The 14035-nt window shown below is 40.1% G+C and overlaps 1 protein-coding gene across 1 annotated transcript in view; it reads right to left on the bottom strand.

Moving 5' to 3' along the window:
- Window positions 1–923: 923 nt before the first annotated feature.
- cacng2a (calcium channel, voltage-dependent, gamma subunit 2a) overlaps window positions 924–14035 on the bottom strand; it is an 84288-nt gene continuing 71176 nt past the window's right edge. Inside the window, exons 3-4 of the mRNA XM_026164092.1 lie at window positions 7618–7758; window positions 924–2775 (exon numbers count right to left, since the gene is read on the bottom strand). Of these exons, the coding sequence (XP_026019877.1) occupies window positions 2240–2775; window positions 7618–7758 (677 nt within the window). The 3' untranslated portion in view covers window positions 924–2239. The remainder of the gene's footprint in view (window positions 2776–7617; window positions 7759–14035) is intronic.

Genomic DNA, 14035 nt, shown 5'->3' with positions numbered 1-14035 from the left:
ACAGAGTGATTATATGTCTCTTTTCTTAAATATTGGCTTCCTGTAAATCCAGGTCCAAGATCTTTCTCCCCAAAAAGACTGCAGACTTGTAGTTCGTAGAGTTTCTAGTGGGAGGCGGGGCCTTTAGTTACCAGGCTCCTGCCATGGTGCACCAGCTAGAACAGTGGTAGGTCATCTACTTTTAAGATTATGCTTAGAACCCTGAATCAGCCTTTAGTTATGCTGCTATAGGCTCGAGCTGCTGAGGAAACTTCGCATGATGCACTTAGCATTTCTTCTCTGCTTCCCTTTTATTCATTATGGGAAGCAGAAGGCATAGCTTACATGCCATTGTTAATCACATGGCATGTCATACATCTCTGCTTCTCCTGCTTCTGCAGGTGGTCGCTTCCTGTTAAAAGTGAGTTCTTACTCCTCACAGTTGCCAAGCTCTGCTTGTTGGGAATTGTTATTGTTTTCTCTGTAATATCATGGGGTCTAGGTCATGTTATCAAGCACTTCGAGACATGTGTTTTCCTGAACTTATCTATTTTAGATAAAAGGCTAAAAAGTCACATTCACAATGAAGTCAAAACATTATAAATGCTAAAAACCACAGCTCTGTTTGACAAATACTTTCCTTTCAAGCCTGATTCTGTTTGTATTTCTTTTCTTCTCTAATAAGGACCAACATTTCAGATATCAAAATGTGACAGACAGACAAGTGCGACAAACAAGAAGGTGTTGTAGAGACACGCAGTGAAACGTGATGATTTGTTCCCCCTAGGGTTCGTATTTTATTCATCAGGACTTGATGCATCCAAGTATAGGATCATTCGGTTTTGGCACCTTCAATTTGAACAACACATTAAAAATCAAATGAAACAAAGAAATGACTAAGGCTGTGTGAGTTTTAAAAATAAAATACATACATACATACATATATTTATATATTTATAAAGAAATCGACCAAACCATTTAAAAAAGCAGTTTTGTTCCATGTAGATTGTTTGGTTCGTCTCACAAAAGCAGTAATGAACTAAATAAATAAATAAATAAGAAACATAAGAAAAATACACATGAAAACATTAATACTTTAGCGCCTTGGCTTTCCCCCCCCCCTTTATAATTATTAACCTTTAAAACTTAAGTTTCTCAAGAGCAGATTTGCTGTAATTTTATAGCATGCATTTAATTTCTGAAATTGTGAGTCACTTAGCTTCTCTTGTACTATTTCATATTTAACTTGTTTTTATTTTTGTGTTTGGCGTCCTCTTCTTTTCCTTGCCCTCTGCTCCTTCCTTTCTTATTTAGCAGAAGTCGTGTTTGGAGTCTTCGCTTTGTGTGACCTTTAACCCCCTTTTGTTGGCTCTTTCTGTTAAGGGGTTTCGACTCTCGCGTTACGACCCCCCCATATAAAAAAAGAAAGTGAACAGGGACCAAGAAAAAGACGAGAAGGTTCTATTAAAAGATATTATTCTACTGTCTGCGTCTGCCTGTGGTGGCTGCTGTACTGCTGCTACCTGAAGGACCATCTCTTGTTCTCGACCTTCGAATGAAAGCATACTAAAAGAGTCTTTTCTCATATTAACAACAGCACTTGGTTTAGTTAACTCGATTTTTTTTGTGTATGTGTGTGTTTTTTTTCTCTTTTTTTGCTTCGGTAAAGTCTGTATCTCTTGATTATTAACGTAATAATTTATTTATAAAAGTAATACATATATATATGTATACATAGTACCTTTGTTAGAGATTACAGATTGGGGTAATTCTTACTGAATCCCAAGCTGTAACAATTCACAGTTTTAATGCAAAAAAAATGAACAAATCAGTCAGTAAATAAAAGAGGTGGCAGGCTGGCTGAGGGGGGAGCTTGACCTGTTGCTCCAACCAAACTTGTGGGGCAATACTGTCAACCATAAGGGCAATGAAATGATGAAACCAATTCTTTGTCTCATAAATGCCCACCCTCCCTGTCAGCGCCCCAAACCTCACAAACAAATCCTGCTCAAAAATACCTGACAGAGCTCACTTCCTTGGGACATCCTGTCCCACTCTCAGTCCTCTGCCATTCAATCCAGGAACACAGCAGACTTGTTGAAACTCTCTCAACAATGGTAATGGAAAAGTCATGCAGCTGAACAAAAAGAACAAATGTCTATAAACATGGAAATCCATCTTCTCCTGGGGCGTTCTCCACCCACAGGGGTTTCCGTGTCTCCTGGTCTCCGCCGTGCTGGCCTGGCCTGTGTCGACTCTCTCATACAGGCGTGGTGCGGCGGTTCGCTGTGTTGGTGTGGCTCGAGTCTTTCAAGTCCTTCTGGATGCAGTTGTGGACTTGCAGGAAGTTGTGGTCCCTCTCAGAGTTGTAGGTGGCGGTTGGTGTGCCGGAGGATTTGAGGGTGTCCCGGGGAAGCGTGTACATGGAGATCTCCGTGGATGGCAGCGCGCTGAAGCCCTTGAGGCCCATCGGCGAGGTGTCGCGAGAATGTGACGGGTCTGTGGAGCGGGAGGAGGAGCGCGAGCGGCGTCTGTAGCGGTAGCGGTAGCTGGGGATCCGTGTTATGGCCGAGCCTTGGAGGTAGTCGGCCGCGCGCGCCCCTATTCGCAGCTGTCGATGGCGGTCGATGAACATGTGCACGGCCAAGACGCCCACCATCTCAGCCATGATGAAGGAGAGGGCACCGAAGTAGAAAGACCAGCCGTAAGAGTAGCTGTTCTTCTTCGAGTCACTTTTTGAAGGGTCTCCTGCGTTGGCTGATATGTACACAATGATCCCGATGATGTTGCTCAGGCCTGACGTGTTGGGAGATGTAAGATGGGCACAAAATAAGGGAAGAATTGTCGATTTATTGGGAAAAAAAGATAGAGGAAAAAAGACAAAGAGAAAACAAGACACAAAGTATCAGTCAAGATGAACTCAAGCCTTTAATCCTGGTAACTTACCATTCACGCTCACACCAAATATGTTTAGAGTGCTGATTCAGGCACTGTACACAGTCTGCTAATCCTGTCCAACTCCTCATCCAACACGGCTGATGTTACAGTCTTAATCTTTGCCCTTTCTGTGGCAAAAAAGGACATTTATGTCTTGTCTAGATTGAAATAAAGCATATATTCTGTGTCTGAACATATATCCAAATATATGATCTCTTTATATATATTTACGTCTCCATCTATATATCTTACTTTGCCTTTTTAGTTTAGTCACACACACAGAAATGTTTGACATGGTATTTCTGGGAAGATGGATTGTAGGGAAAGTGTGTCAGGGACACCATATTTTTAGAGATGAGTCCCAACGGGTGGTTTTTAGCCTAGCAACAGGACCAAGAGAAATGAAAGGAAGGGAAGAGAAGAAGTGACTTGTAGCTGCAGTGACAGACGTGACCAGCAGCCCGAGAGTTTTCAGCATGGCCTTTTGAATTCATGGTGTAGAACATTAAGTTTTAAAAAAGTACTTTATAGCAAATACTGAGAGGAAAAACACCAACATCGTGTCTGTGCAGTAAAAATTAGGGTGCATCTGAGATTTTGTTACCTTTACACAGAGCCAAGCAAGCAGCTTCCCTCATTTACACTCTATGGGAACATATTCACTTGATCTCATTTTGAAGTACACTGTAAACCCAAAGAATTTAGCAGAACTTGTTGATGAACTTAAATGTTTCAGTTTATCAGAACTCTACTATATTGTGTACATTTCACATTTACCCTTTTCACTAAAATAAAAGTAAAATGTTTAATAATTACATTGAAAAATATTTAGTAACTAGAACTTAAAGTTTTCATTCATATCTGCCATGAGAACAAGTTGACATTACCTAAAAGGAATGAGTGAAACACAGTCACATTTGTTGTTCACTTTTGTGATCTTTTTTAATTACACAAAACTCAAAGATCTGGACACTGAAAACTCAAAAACATGTCACACAAACTGTACAAAAACCAATTGTGTACTTCAAAATTTAAAAGCACATTTCTTCAGTTCAACAGTATTTTCTTGGCCTCCACTGATGACACACTGCACTGTTAATATTCAAAAATATCAAATGCTAAAGACATATGTCTTTTTCAAATAGCAGATGTGACTAATTACACTGTAAACTGATGAAATGCTACATTTTTAAATGCTTATGTACAACCGTCCTGGTTCTGTTATTTTACAACCTGCTTTGTTAACATTCATATTCAAAATAATGACCATCAGAAATGTCTTGAAGTTCAGTTATTGCAACAAAAATAATAAAATAAAACAACAAAAACAATACTGTGCTCTGAGACGGTGATGCACACTTTTGGGGAACAGTTTACCAGATTACAGAGTACTCTCAAGGAATACAGTGTTGTTCAGTCCCTTGGTAATAGTTGTAGTAGTAGGTGTAGTGCACAGATCACTCCAAACATGACTAAGAAGTTCATCAGCAGTTCTTGGGAGACCTCCACAAAGTCACTCTGAAGGACTTTCACAGTCTGGTAATGAAGTGGGTTTTTGGCAAAGATTACTATAACGAGGGCCGTGGCATCATCTCAGATATGGCTCATTTGATTCGTCCTGAATGAATCAGAGAATGTGATCACAAACTAATTCTCTAATTCACAGGACTATTGTATGACAGATCACCTCTCCAGTTAATCATCATAATCATCTTCATCAGAAAAGTGGTTTATACTTGTTGTCACAACAAGTATAAACCACTTTTCTGATGAAGATGATTATGAATTTGAAGATTTGCAGAATCTCCTGCGTCACGCAGGAGATTCTGCAAATCTTTATAATACGTTAAGTCTTTAAGCACCATCCAGGAACCTTTGTTGTGTCGGAGTTATGTTCAAAAGCCATGTATTATTTTAGCTACAACTCTGCATTTTGTAGTTGTTTTGAGAACAAACTACACATGGGTAGGTAAAAAAAGATGATCTGTGTTCTAGACTGTAATCTGTTCTGAGTCCACTGAACCCCAGTGACAAATAAAGAGGAAAAGCTGAGATGGTCTGGGCGTGTGCAGAGGAGGAATATTGGATATAGTGGACAGATGATGTTGAAGGTTGAGCTGTAAGGCTGGAGAAAAGAAAGAGGAAAGCTAAAAATTAAAGCAAAGTGAATTCAAGAATAGAATTCAAAGTCTCAGTTTGAGGTTCATTTCAAATCTCTTTTCATTATTAACATTTTACATTTCAGCCAAAACTTTTGCTGTCTTACCTGTATTAGGATACTTCTATTTGAAAAAAGTAATTGACTGAATCAGATGGCCATTAGGTTTGGCGTGGAACGTGTTGGGCATGTTCTGTTTGAACCCCTTTGAAGGTTGGTGCTTTGAGTACACCTACATCGGAAAAAAAGTGCAAGTTATGACCTTTGCTATGGTGAGAACAAGAACCTATGCCTCTCATCAAATTGAGTGAAGTAGCTAACACATTTGGATTCTGGTAATATTAGATGTTGTTGAAAGACACTGAAACGAGAATTCTGACTTTCAAAAGGCTGAAGTAACATATCCCCCCCCTAAAAAGTTTATCCATCTCTCTACATCAGGGGTGTCCAAGTCCAGGCCTCAAGGGCCGGTGTCCTGCAGGTTTTAGATATCACCCTGTGTCAACACACCTGGTTCATTACCAGGCCTCTGGAGAACTTCAAGACATGTTGAGGAGCTCATTTAGCCATTTAAATCAGCTGGACACGTCTAAAACCTGCAGGACACCGGCCCTTGAGGCCTGGAGTTGGACACCCCTGCTCTACATGGTCATATCACGAAAGGTTAACTTCTCTTTGCTTTTACCAGCTTATGTCACTTTTTCTCCAGTTCTGAAATTTTCATTAATTCCGTCCCCTTAAGTTTGAAAGACTTCATCATAATGTTTATATAGGACAGAGAGCATTGTATCAAAAAAGGACAAAAAAAATCAAATACCTCAGAATAACACATTGTCTATAGTAAAAATGTAGCAGTCTGTCTCAGCTACCACGGTGAACTCATTAGCTGTTAGCTTATTAACTGTTAGCTAACGGTGTCACTGAATGAGAATTGCTTTGCTGACATTTCACTAAAATGGGTTGGAAAAAAGTGAGATCTAAAGAAAAGTAGAATACTTACTGTGATACAAACATTGGTGGTTCAATGAGTCTTCAGTCCCACCCACTCACATTTTAAAATCAAACTACTGCAGACACATGGGCGGACCTCCATATTTGACAGGAAATTACAGCATTAGTGGAGTCTTTATTAGTACAAAACAAACCTAGATAAAAAGGTCAGGTTATTGTTTTTAAAGCTTGCAGTTGATGCAGATTTTTATAATGGCCTAATAACTGCACTGCACTAAATGAATAATTTTCAATTGTTTTTTAAATGTTTAAAATGTTTATGAAATGTTCCAAAAAAAAATAAAAGCGACAAAAAAAGAGCAAAAAAACCCCCCAAAAAACAAAACAAAACAAAACCCCAAACAAAAACAATTTGTTAAACTTTGTGGATAATGTTAGTGAAAGAACCTGTGAGCAACTAATAAAAGACAAGGACACTTTAATTCTCGGTCCCTGTTCACTCATTGTCTTTTCCCAGAATCTGAATCAACCCAGCTGCTATAGCAGACTAAAAACAAATATCTTTTATATTTGAGGTTCAAACTGACACCAGGAATCAAAACCTTCCAAAGATGTCGGCCATATAATTTAAATAAATTAGTAAAAGTAGCGAGCACTTAATAGCCAAAATAGTTGAAGTTGATCCAAAACAATAAATTATGAACTAATTCAAATGTAAGAAAATTTTAGATGAACATAAGCTATTTGAGTTAGTAGGACTGTTTTTAAAAAATTAAGTTGACATTTTCTTAATGTATTTAATTACTTTGAACATTTGGTTTACAGTGTAGATGTAGTCTAACCTCCAGCTTCCAACAGTTTAATGTTTATCCCTTCTTTAAGCAGATAATCGTAACAGATTATGAATAATACCTGCTGGTTTCAACTGTTATGTGGCATTTAAGGTAAAGTGACCATCAGTTTGCAAAAGCAAAGACAATATGTTTGATTGATTTCTTGTATTGTATCAAAATAGTGAATTTGTTGCTCAGTAAAAGCAATTTTACGTGCGTTGTACTTGTCTGCTTTGTAATTAGAGCACATATGCTTGTACCCAAACTAAATGTACATTTCATCTACATGTCAGTGCATTCTGGGCATGTTATTTATTTGCTTTGGGGTGAAAAGATGCCATGTTTTTCATGAAACAGATGAATGATGAATTCAAAAATGGGGTTATAAATACAGAGGGTTGACTGATACATTGGGCTGATACTGCCATATCAAACACAGTACTTAAATATATGTTGTCCAGTAAATGCCAGTGTGAATACTTTATGACAGAACATAACATAGAAAAAGAGCAGTGCATTAGTTAGCACTATTGCCTCAAAGAAACCCCTGGGTTCTTATGTACCACCTTTCTGTGTTTGCATTGGTTTCTCCAAGTTAACTAAACATACATATCAAAGGCATGCATGCTAAGTTAACTGATTCTAAATTGGCCTGGTTGACTGTGAGTGCGAATGATTGTCTGCAGCCAGTTCAAAATTAGTGCAGATGGTTTGACAAATTCTCAAGCTTTTGTTTCATTTTGCGGGTGTTTGACTGACCTGCAGACACAAAGAAGATCCCTGCGCTGAGGATGATGTTGTGGCGTGACTTGTAGAACTCACTGGCAGCTATACACAGGCCTCCCATGAAGAGCAGGATGACGCTGAGGATGGGGAAGATGCTGGAGGCTCGCACCGCACCTGGAAATCAGTGGAAGACGGGAGAGGGAAAAAATTGGGGAGAGGGAGGCCAATGGAGAATGGGATGTGATTTGGTGTACACACAGAGGGAGGACAGCCAAAAGGGCAAAAAAGAAAGTGGGGGAAATGGCAGGGATGAGCATAAATCAGAGGGAGCGACAAACAAAGACAGAAAAGCATATTAAGATCCATTTCAGCATCTGGTCCTTGTTTGTGAGCACATCCTAATCAACACCCCAGCAGGCCTGTGAAAGACTCCATCAACACTGTCTAGTGAGTGTGTATCCCCACAGTGAGCCTGTTACCCAACCTTATGTAATCACACTGCTTGACTCTACCTCTCTCTTCCTTTGCACACTTCTCCACACACCACAGAGCAAACCGGTTGCTTCATGTGAAAGGCGGTCCACAAAAGCGCTACGAGACTCTGGCATGTATATGAGCCAGGCCGCAGTGCAGAGGGATACAGCCTCTGTCTTTGAAACAAAACAGTGTCCTTGCAGCTAATTATCATGAGGAAAAAAAATGGAAACGGGATAAGATGTTACTTTTGAGGTCAAACCAGGGTCATAAAAGAGCTGCACTGCACCCTGGGGTGTCAGGTAAAATTAGAGTTTGAGAAGCACACAGTTTCTCTCTAACAGTCACCTCCTGCCATACTTTTGCCTCTCACACTTCAATTTCCCTCATCCCTCCCCCTCTCGCCTGTTTAACATGCACACTTAGACTTTCATCAGGGTGGTTAAATTTTCACCACTTCACCTCATCTCCCCACGTTGCTGCCGCCTCAGCACTTTTCTCAGCTTCTCCCCAAAGTGCTGACACGGGGCTGGGTGGCTCTGTGTGGAGCTTGGCCGCTTGCACCTCCATGGGGACCAGCTGGAGGTCCCAGCGGCCCTTCTGCCTGCCTACCCGCCGCCATTCATCACTTCCCTCCTCACTTGATCTCTATCCTGGATCCGTTTGTCTCCTTCCCGCTGAGCACCGTGAGACTTCTTGGCTGATTGCTGGCTCAGTGGGAAAGCTACCTTGTGTCCTCAGGTGGGCTGGTTGGCATCAGCTAACAGCTGCAATGCCAGTGGTGGCCACAGCTGGCAGGGCGTTCACCCTCCACTGGGCTCTCACTGGTAACTACAGCAAGATAGGTGACTGCTGAGGCTCTGCAAAGTGTATGCGATGGATGCCGTCATAATAAAAAATGAATAACAATTAGAAAAGAGTTGGCTGCTTGATTTCTTGATCTCACTCAAGACTATCTTCATCAATTTAATCCAAGCAGCAAACTCTACAGCTGATAAATGAAGGCAGCATCAATGTGTCAAAAACTGCAGCTCTGGCATTCAAAAAGGATGTACCTTTGTTTTGATGAAGGCAATTCCAGTACATTATTTGTATGTCACTTTGCACTAATTAGCAGGTATCTGTGTCTGTGCATTGCAACCTACACTCTATGTGTGCAGCAATCTTTCTACTCTTGGCTGATAAGTTATCCCTTCACCCTCTTATCCCAATATAATTATATCTAACTCTGAAAGGAAAAAGAGATGCGAGTGTCTAAAACTAATAGGTGATAATATAATAGCTATGTCTATCTTTGTGATAATGCCCTAGGGTGTTTTCTGACATTCAGACCTGAAAACATTGATAAATTCAGTCATGAATTCTTCTAAAGTTTTATAGGCAAAGATGACAAAAACCCACAAAGTTTTGATATGACACTTGTGACAAAACTGAAATACAGTAAGTCTGTTGGTAAGTAAAAAGGCATGTATTTAAAAACATATATCTCATATCATCCACAATAATACAGAGCTCCAGTTTGAATAGCTCTTATAGAAGCTCAACAACTTGGAAATTCACTAAGGGCAAAACAGAAGTTCTTGTCAAATTGTAACCATGCTGTGATTAGTCTCTTAGTAATTTAATTGGCTGAATAAACTGATATAGGCCATAACTCCTCAGACTGAAAAGTGAAGGCAAGTGAGGAAGTGCCTTAAAGCTGCATTATTTCTAATAGCCAGCAGAGGGCGACTCCTGTGAGTGCAGAAAAAATGTCTGTTTGAAATCTAAGGGGAAAAACAATCACTGGTTAACTTAATCTATGACTTTAGCAGACAATTTCCTGATAAGGTCACAGTTTCAACTGTTAGTCTCAAGTTATAGTCAACACAACATAATGTTGATTTTGTGAATAATGGGCCCAACTAAGGCCAAAAAGCATGATAAAGTTTAAAGATGGAACAACTATTGACAAGTTGCTGGATTAAAACAGTACACTGTCTCTTAGTTTCTCACTCATATCCACCCTTTTCCCTTTCAAAACACCAAGGTGGTAATGGCAAAGCTAAGCTTGAGGACGCATTGGTTACATCAGCCAAAAATCAAGAATTGAGGTCTTGTTTAGCATAAAGCTGAGATATGGACAAACACAAGAAAGATAACATGGTGCTGATAGTCTGTTGAGACCATGACAAAGGGTTTTGGTCTAATTCCCTCCTGTATCTCTAAACCAACTGAAACTCACGCTGAGCTCAGTGCATGGTTGGCAGCAGCAGTGCCGGAGTGGGCTACACTGCATAAGCAGTGGTGCAGAAAGTGAAGTGAGCACACAGAGGTTTGGATAGGACATGCATCCTTTCTCTGACATTGGCAACTAAGATTTTCAGCATATAAAGTGTGGAAAGGGTATAGCCAGGTAACGAGGACCTAACCACAAACTAACAACAAGTAATGATTGCGTGACAATTAGCTAATATGAAAAATAATCAGCAACAAAATTTAAGGATATGTCTTCATCAGGTTTTCACATAAAAAGGCTGTTAAAGTGGCAAAAAGCAGGTAGGGAGCAGGTGAGAAAATAATAAAAATACTTACATTATAGATCCACATCCCACTGACAGCGCACAGGAGGAGGCACATTGTTCACAGGTTTCATAGACTGAACATTCAGCTTTGGTGTGAAAGGTACCATTGTATGAAAATAGCACCTATTTGGATAACAGCCTATGACTGTATTTTTGGATGTTATGTAAAGTGGTGTAACGGACAGCAGTGTCATCCAACACTGCTGGTCCAGAGCAGATATTTCAACATCTAGTGACCACACTGACCTGAAATTCAGTATGGTGATTTGTGCTCCCCCAGAGGATGAATGCTAATGATTTTTGGTGACCCCATGACCTTTCTGTTCCGGGCATTACGAGGCCAAAACAAAAACAAAGCGAAACCGCTCCTCATCCCTAGAGGATTCACACTTTCATGCATTATTTGATATTTTAAATTTTAATGAGTATATGACATTTGGTGGGTTTGTTAATAGATCCAAACATATATATAGAATTAATTATAATGATCCCAGAGCTGACAAACAATTATTATTTTTTTTATCTCCAAAACTGCCAACAGCCTGAAAAAAATTAAATAAAGTACGATGTTCATTCTGTTCTGCGCTGTACATGGATGAGACGACAGTTATCAAATAAATTACAATAAAAAAACTGCTGCTTTTACATTTTACACAGAAAAATCTGTTCAAAAAATGCAGACTGGATTTGTTTAAATAATGTTTGTCTGAATGGCCATCTGGGACAATGAATGCAAGGCCCACACTGTCACACAAATGCTCTTTACTTTAGGATTTATGGATTCACTTGTATATTTTTAAATGATGTAAGAATGCGCTGCCATACTTTTTATTTAGGATGTTACTATTTAAACAACTTGTAATGTACTTAAAAAAAGAAATTATGAGATACTGCATGGAAACAAAAAACTGTTTGACTTTATTTTTTTTTACCTTTTATATTGTAAAATCAATGCTGATGAATTCAATTACAAAAAATAAAAAATCCGATATATTCCATCCATCTATTTCCTGCTGCTCCAGATTTCGCGGGAAGCAGTCTAAGCAAACACAGAGACTTCTGAGGGGACACCGAGGTGTTCCTAAGACAGCTGAGAGATATAATCACTCCAGCATCTCCTGATTCTACCCTCTGGTAGGGTACAGGCAAAACATAAAATCAGACCCTTAAATTTTAGTTAAAAATTCAAGTTAATCATCCAGCATACCAAAGACAAGCAAATGATTCTAAAACTAAACATCCCGCCATTAAAGTTACTTTCCATTTGTGGTGTCACATGGGTGCCAGAAATTACAGGAAGAACTCTTTTGGGCATTGAAATGAGAACAATTAAGTGGAAAAATCTACGGAGAGCTTCAATGAGGTGGTATTTGTTAAAATTTCTCTGCTATGAGCAACATGGATAGAAACGATTTAATATGTGAAACCTTAGTGCTTGATCTATAAAGGACCTAGAGAGCATTCATGTTTCTGACATTTCCTTTAAATTCATCCTAGCTGATCAAAACAAAAGACCTGGAGCACCTGGTTTTGGATAATAGGATGAAAATGACTGAGCTGAAGAGATTCACGGATCAGTAGCACCTTTATGAAACTGTTTCTGACCTGACATTGTAATGTCTCTGCTCCCTGCCCCACCCACATCCATCATGCCATCATTCAACATCACGATGTACTTATCGTTATATTTAACCTTGCCCGGCCACTGAGCTCCAATCTGTATGATGAAGAAGACTTTAATGCCGTTATTCGCCACCTTCCATTTTTCTTTCATGTGTCTGTCTCTGTCTGCTGCACACAGTCATCTCGCCAACTTTGTCACACAGCAAACGTCCCACATCTCATTTTTTCTTTGTCTTCCCCCCCATTTCTCTCTCTCTCTCACTTAATTTGCACTCAGTCAAAGCACAAGGCAGTTTGAGAGATAAAGTGTCATCTCGCCCTCCCCCCTCTCTCCCGCTTGTCTCCTTGCTCATCCACAGGGGATTGTGGGGTTTTGAGTAACCAGTGAGGGGGGATGATTAAATATTAAGTTGTCCTGAGAGTTGACCCCGCTCCTGTGTCCCACTCTAAACGCACCACTCTTCCTAAATGCCTCCCCCTCACTCTCTGCCTCCCTCACCACCTCTCCCGTTAACCCCAAAAGTATTGACCTGGCCATTCACAGCACATTACCTGCGTGAGGGCACGGGGGCTCTTTTTCATCCATCAGCTTCATTTGCAGGGACAAAAGAGGGACAGAGGGCCAACCAAATTTATTGATTGTTGACAGTGGGGCTGTTTAACGGTGCGGGATCTCAAGGTGACACCAAAGTTGAGGAAACCTCAGAGAGGCTCAGTTGCAGACAAACTTAGAGAGGAAAAGGAAGCCGATTTTGACTTTATTTCACTAATCAGCTGATACGCACATTGGTTAGCAACAAAATGTAACTGAGAATTTTGTCCATCTTAGTCCAGAACAACAGCCGACGGCTTTGATTCCTAAAGCTGCTGCTAAGCCTTTACAGATTGTATTTATTAATTTAAATGTCCATCAGTATTTGAATCTAAATGTGAAATTTAATTGCTACAAAATTAACAACTGAATAAATAAACAATTAGTGTTGACAAGCTTATTATGAACATGAAAATTCACGACTGATTGGGTACTCAAGCTGTGAAATTCAAGACATGAAACCCAGAAAGGAATGACTGGGTTATAAACAAGCATTCAGCCCCAAAGGCAATTGGTTAGATATCTAATATTAGATGTGCTTTTATTAATCCAAAAATAAATGCTTATAAACATGTTATTTTATATATAGTAATGAAGCAACACCTTATGAACCCTTAAACAAGCAAACTAATCCTTTCAGTGTATAGTCAACAGCACAATAAGCATTAGCAAATGTAAGCAGACCCTTTATAAGCCTTTAATATTTGAGCCCTTCTTGTCTCTGCAGAACGAGTGCCTCAGGTATGAGAGCTTCTGTGAAATCCTGAAAGCAATGAAAGGGATGCTGTGTAGTTCCAAGACGAGAAGCTCCAACTCATTTGCATGGCTTCGAAGGTCAGCTGGCCTGCAGTGCCACTCCGGTCCTCTGCATCCCATGTGCTAACATCCATGTTTAGCAGTGCGCTGAAAAGTGCAGCGACCTTCAGAGTGACCTCCCAGCATGCAGTGAGCCTTCACTGGGATCAGGCTGCGCCAACATGCCCCTGGGTTTGGCTGACCACGCGCTATCTCAGAAAGAAAGGCTGAAGTCCCTGCAGATTTTTCATGCCAGGATGCACTCTGTTCTCCCGTGTAATACTGAGTGTGTCAGTGCTCACTTATCGTTTGTATGAAGCTCACATAGCTGTGTCTCCGAGCAGCTTGTTGCCTGCAGTGAGGACAGAGGATGGGAATTGTTGGATAAAGACTGGGCAAATAA

Source organism: Astatotilapia calliptera, chromosome 4, assembly GCF_900246225.1.
Source record: "Astatotilapia calliptera chromosome 4, fAstCal1.2, whole genome shotgun sequence".
Classification (NCBI taxonomy): domain Eukaryota; kingdom Metazoa; phylum Chordata; class Actinopteri; order Cichliformes; family Cichlidae; genus Astatotilapia; species Astatotilapia calliptera.
Note: the sequence above shows the minus strand (reverse complement) of the source record. Positions and strands in the feature narration are given on the sequence as shown.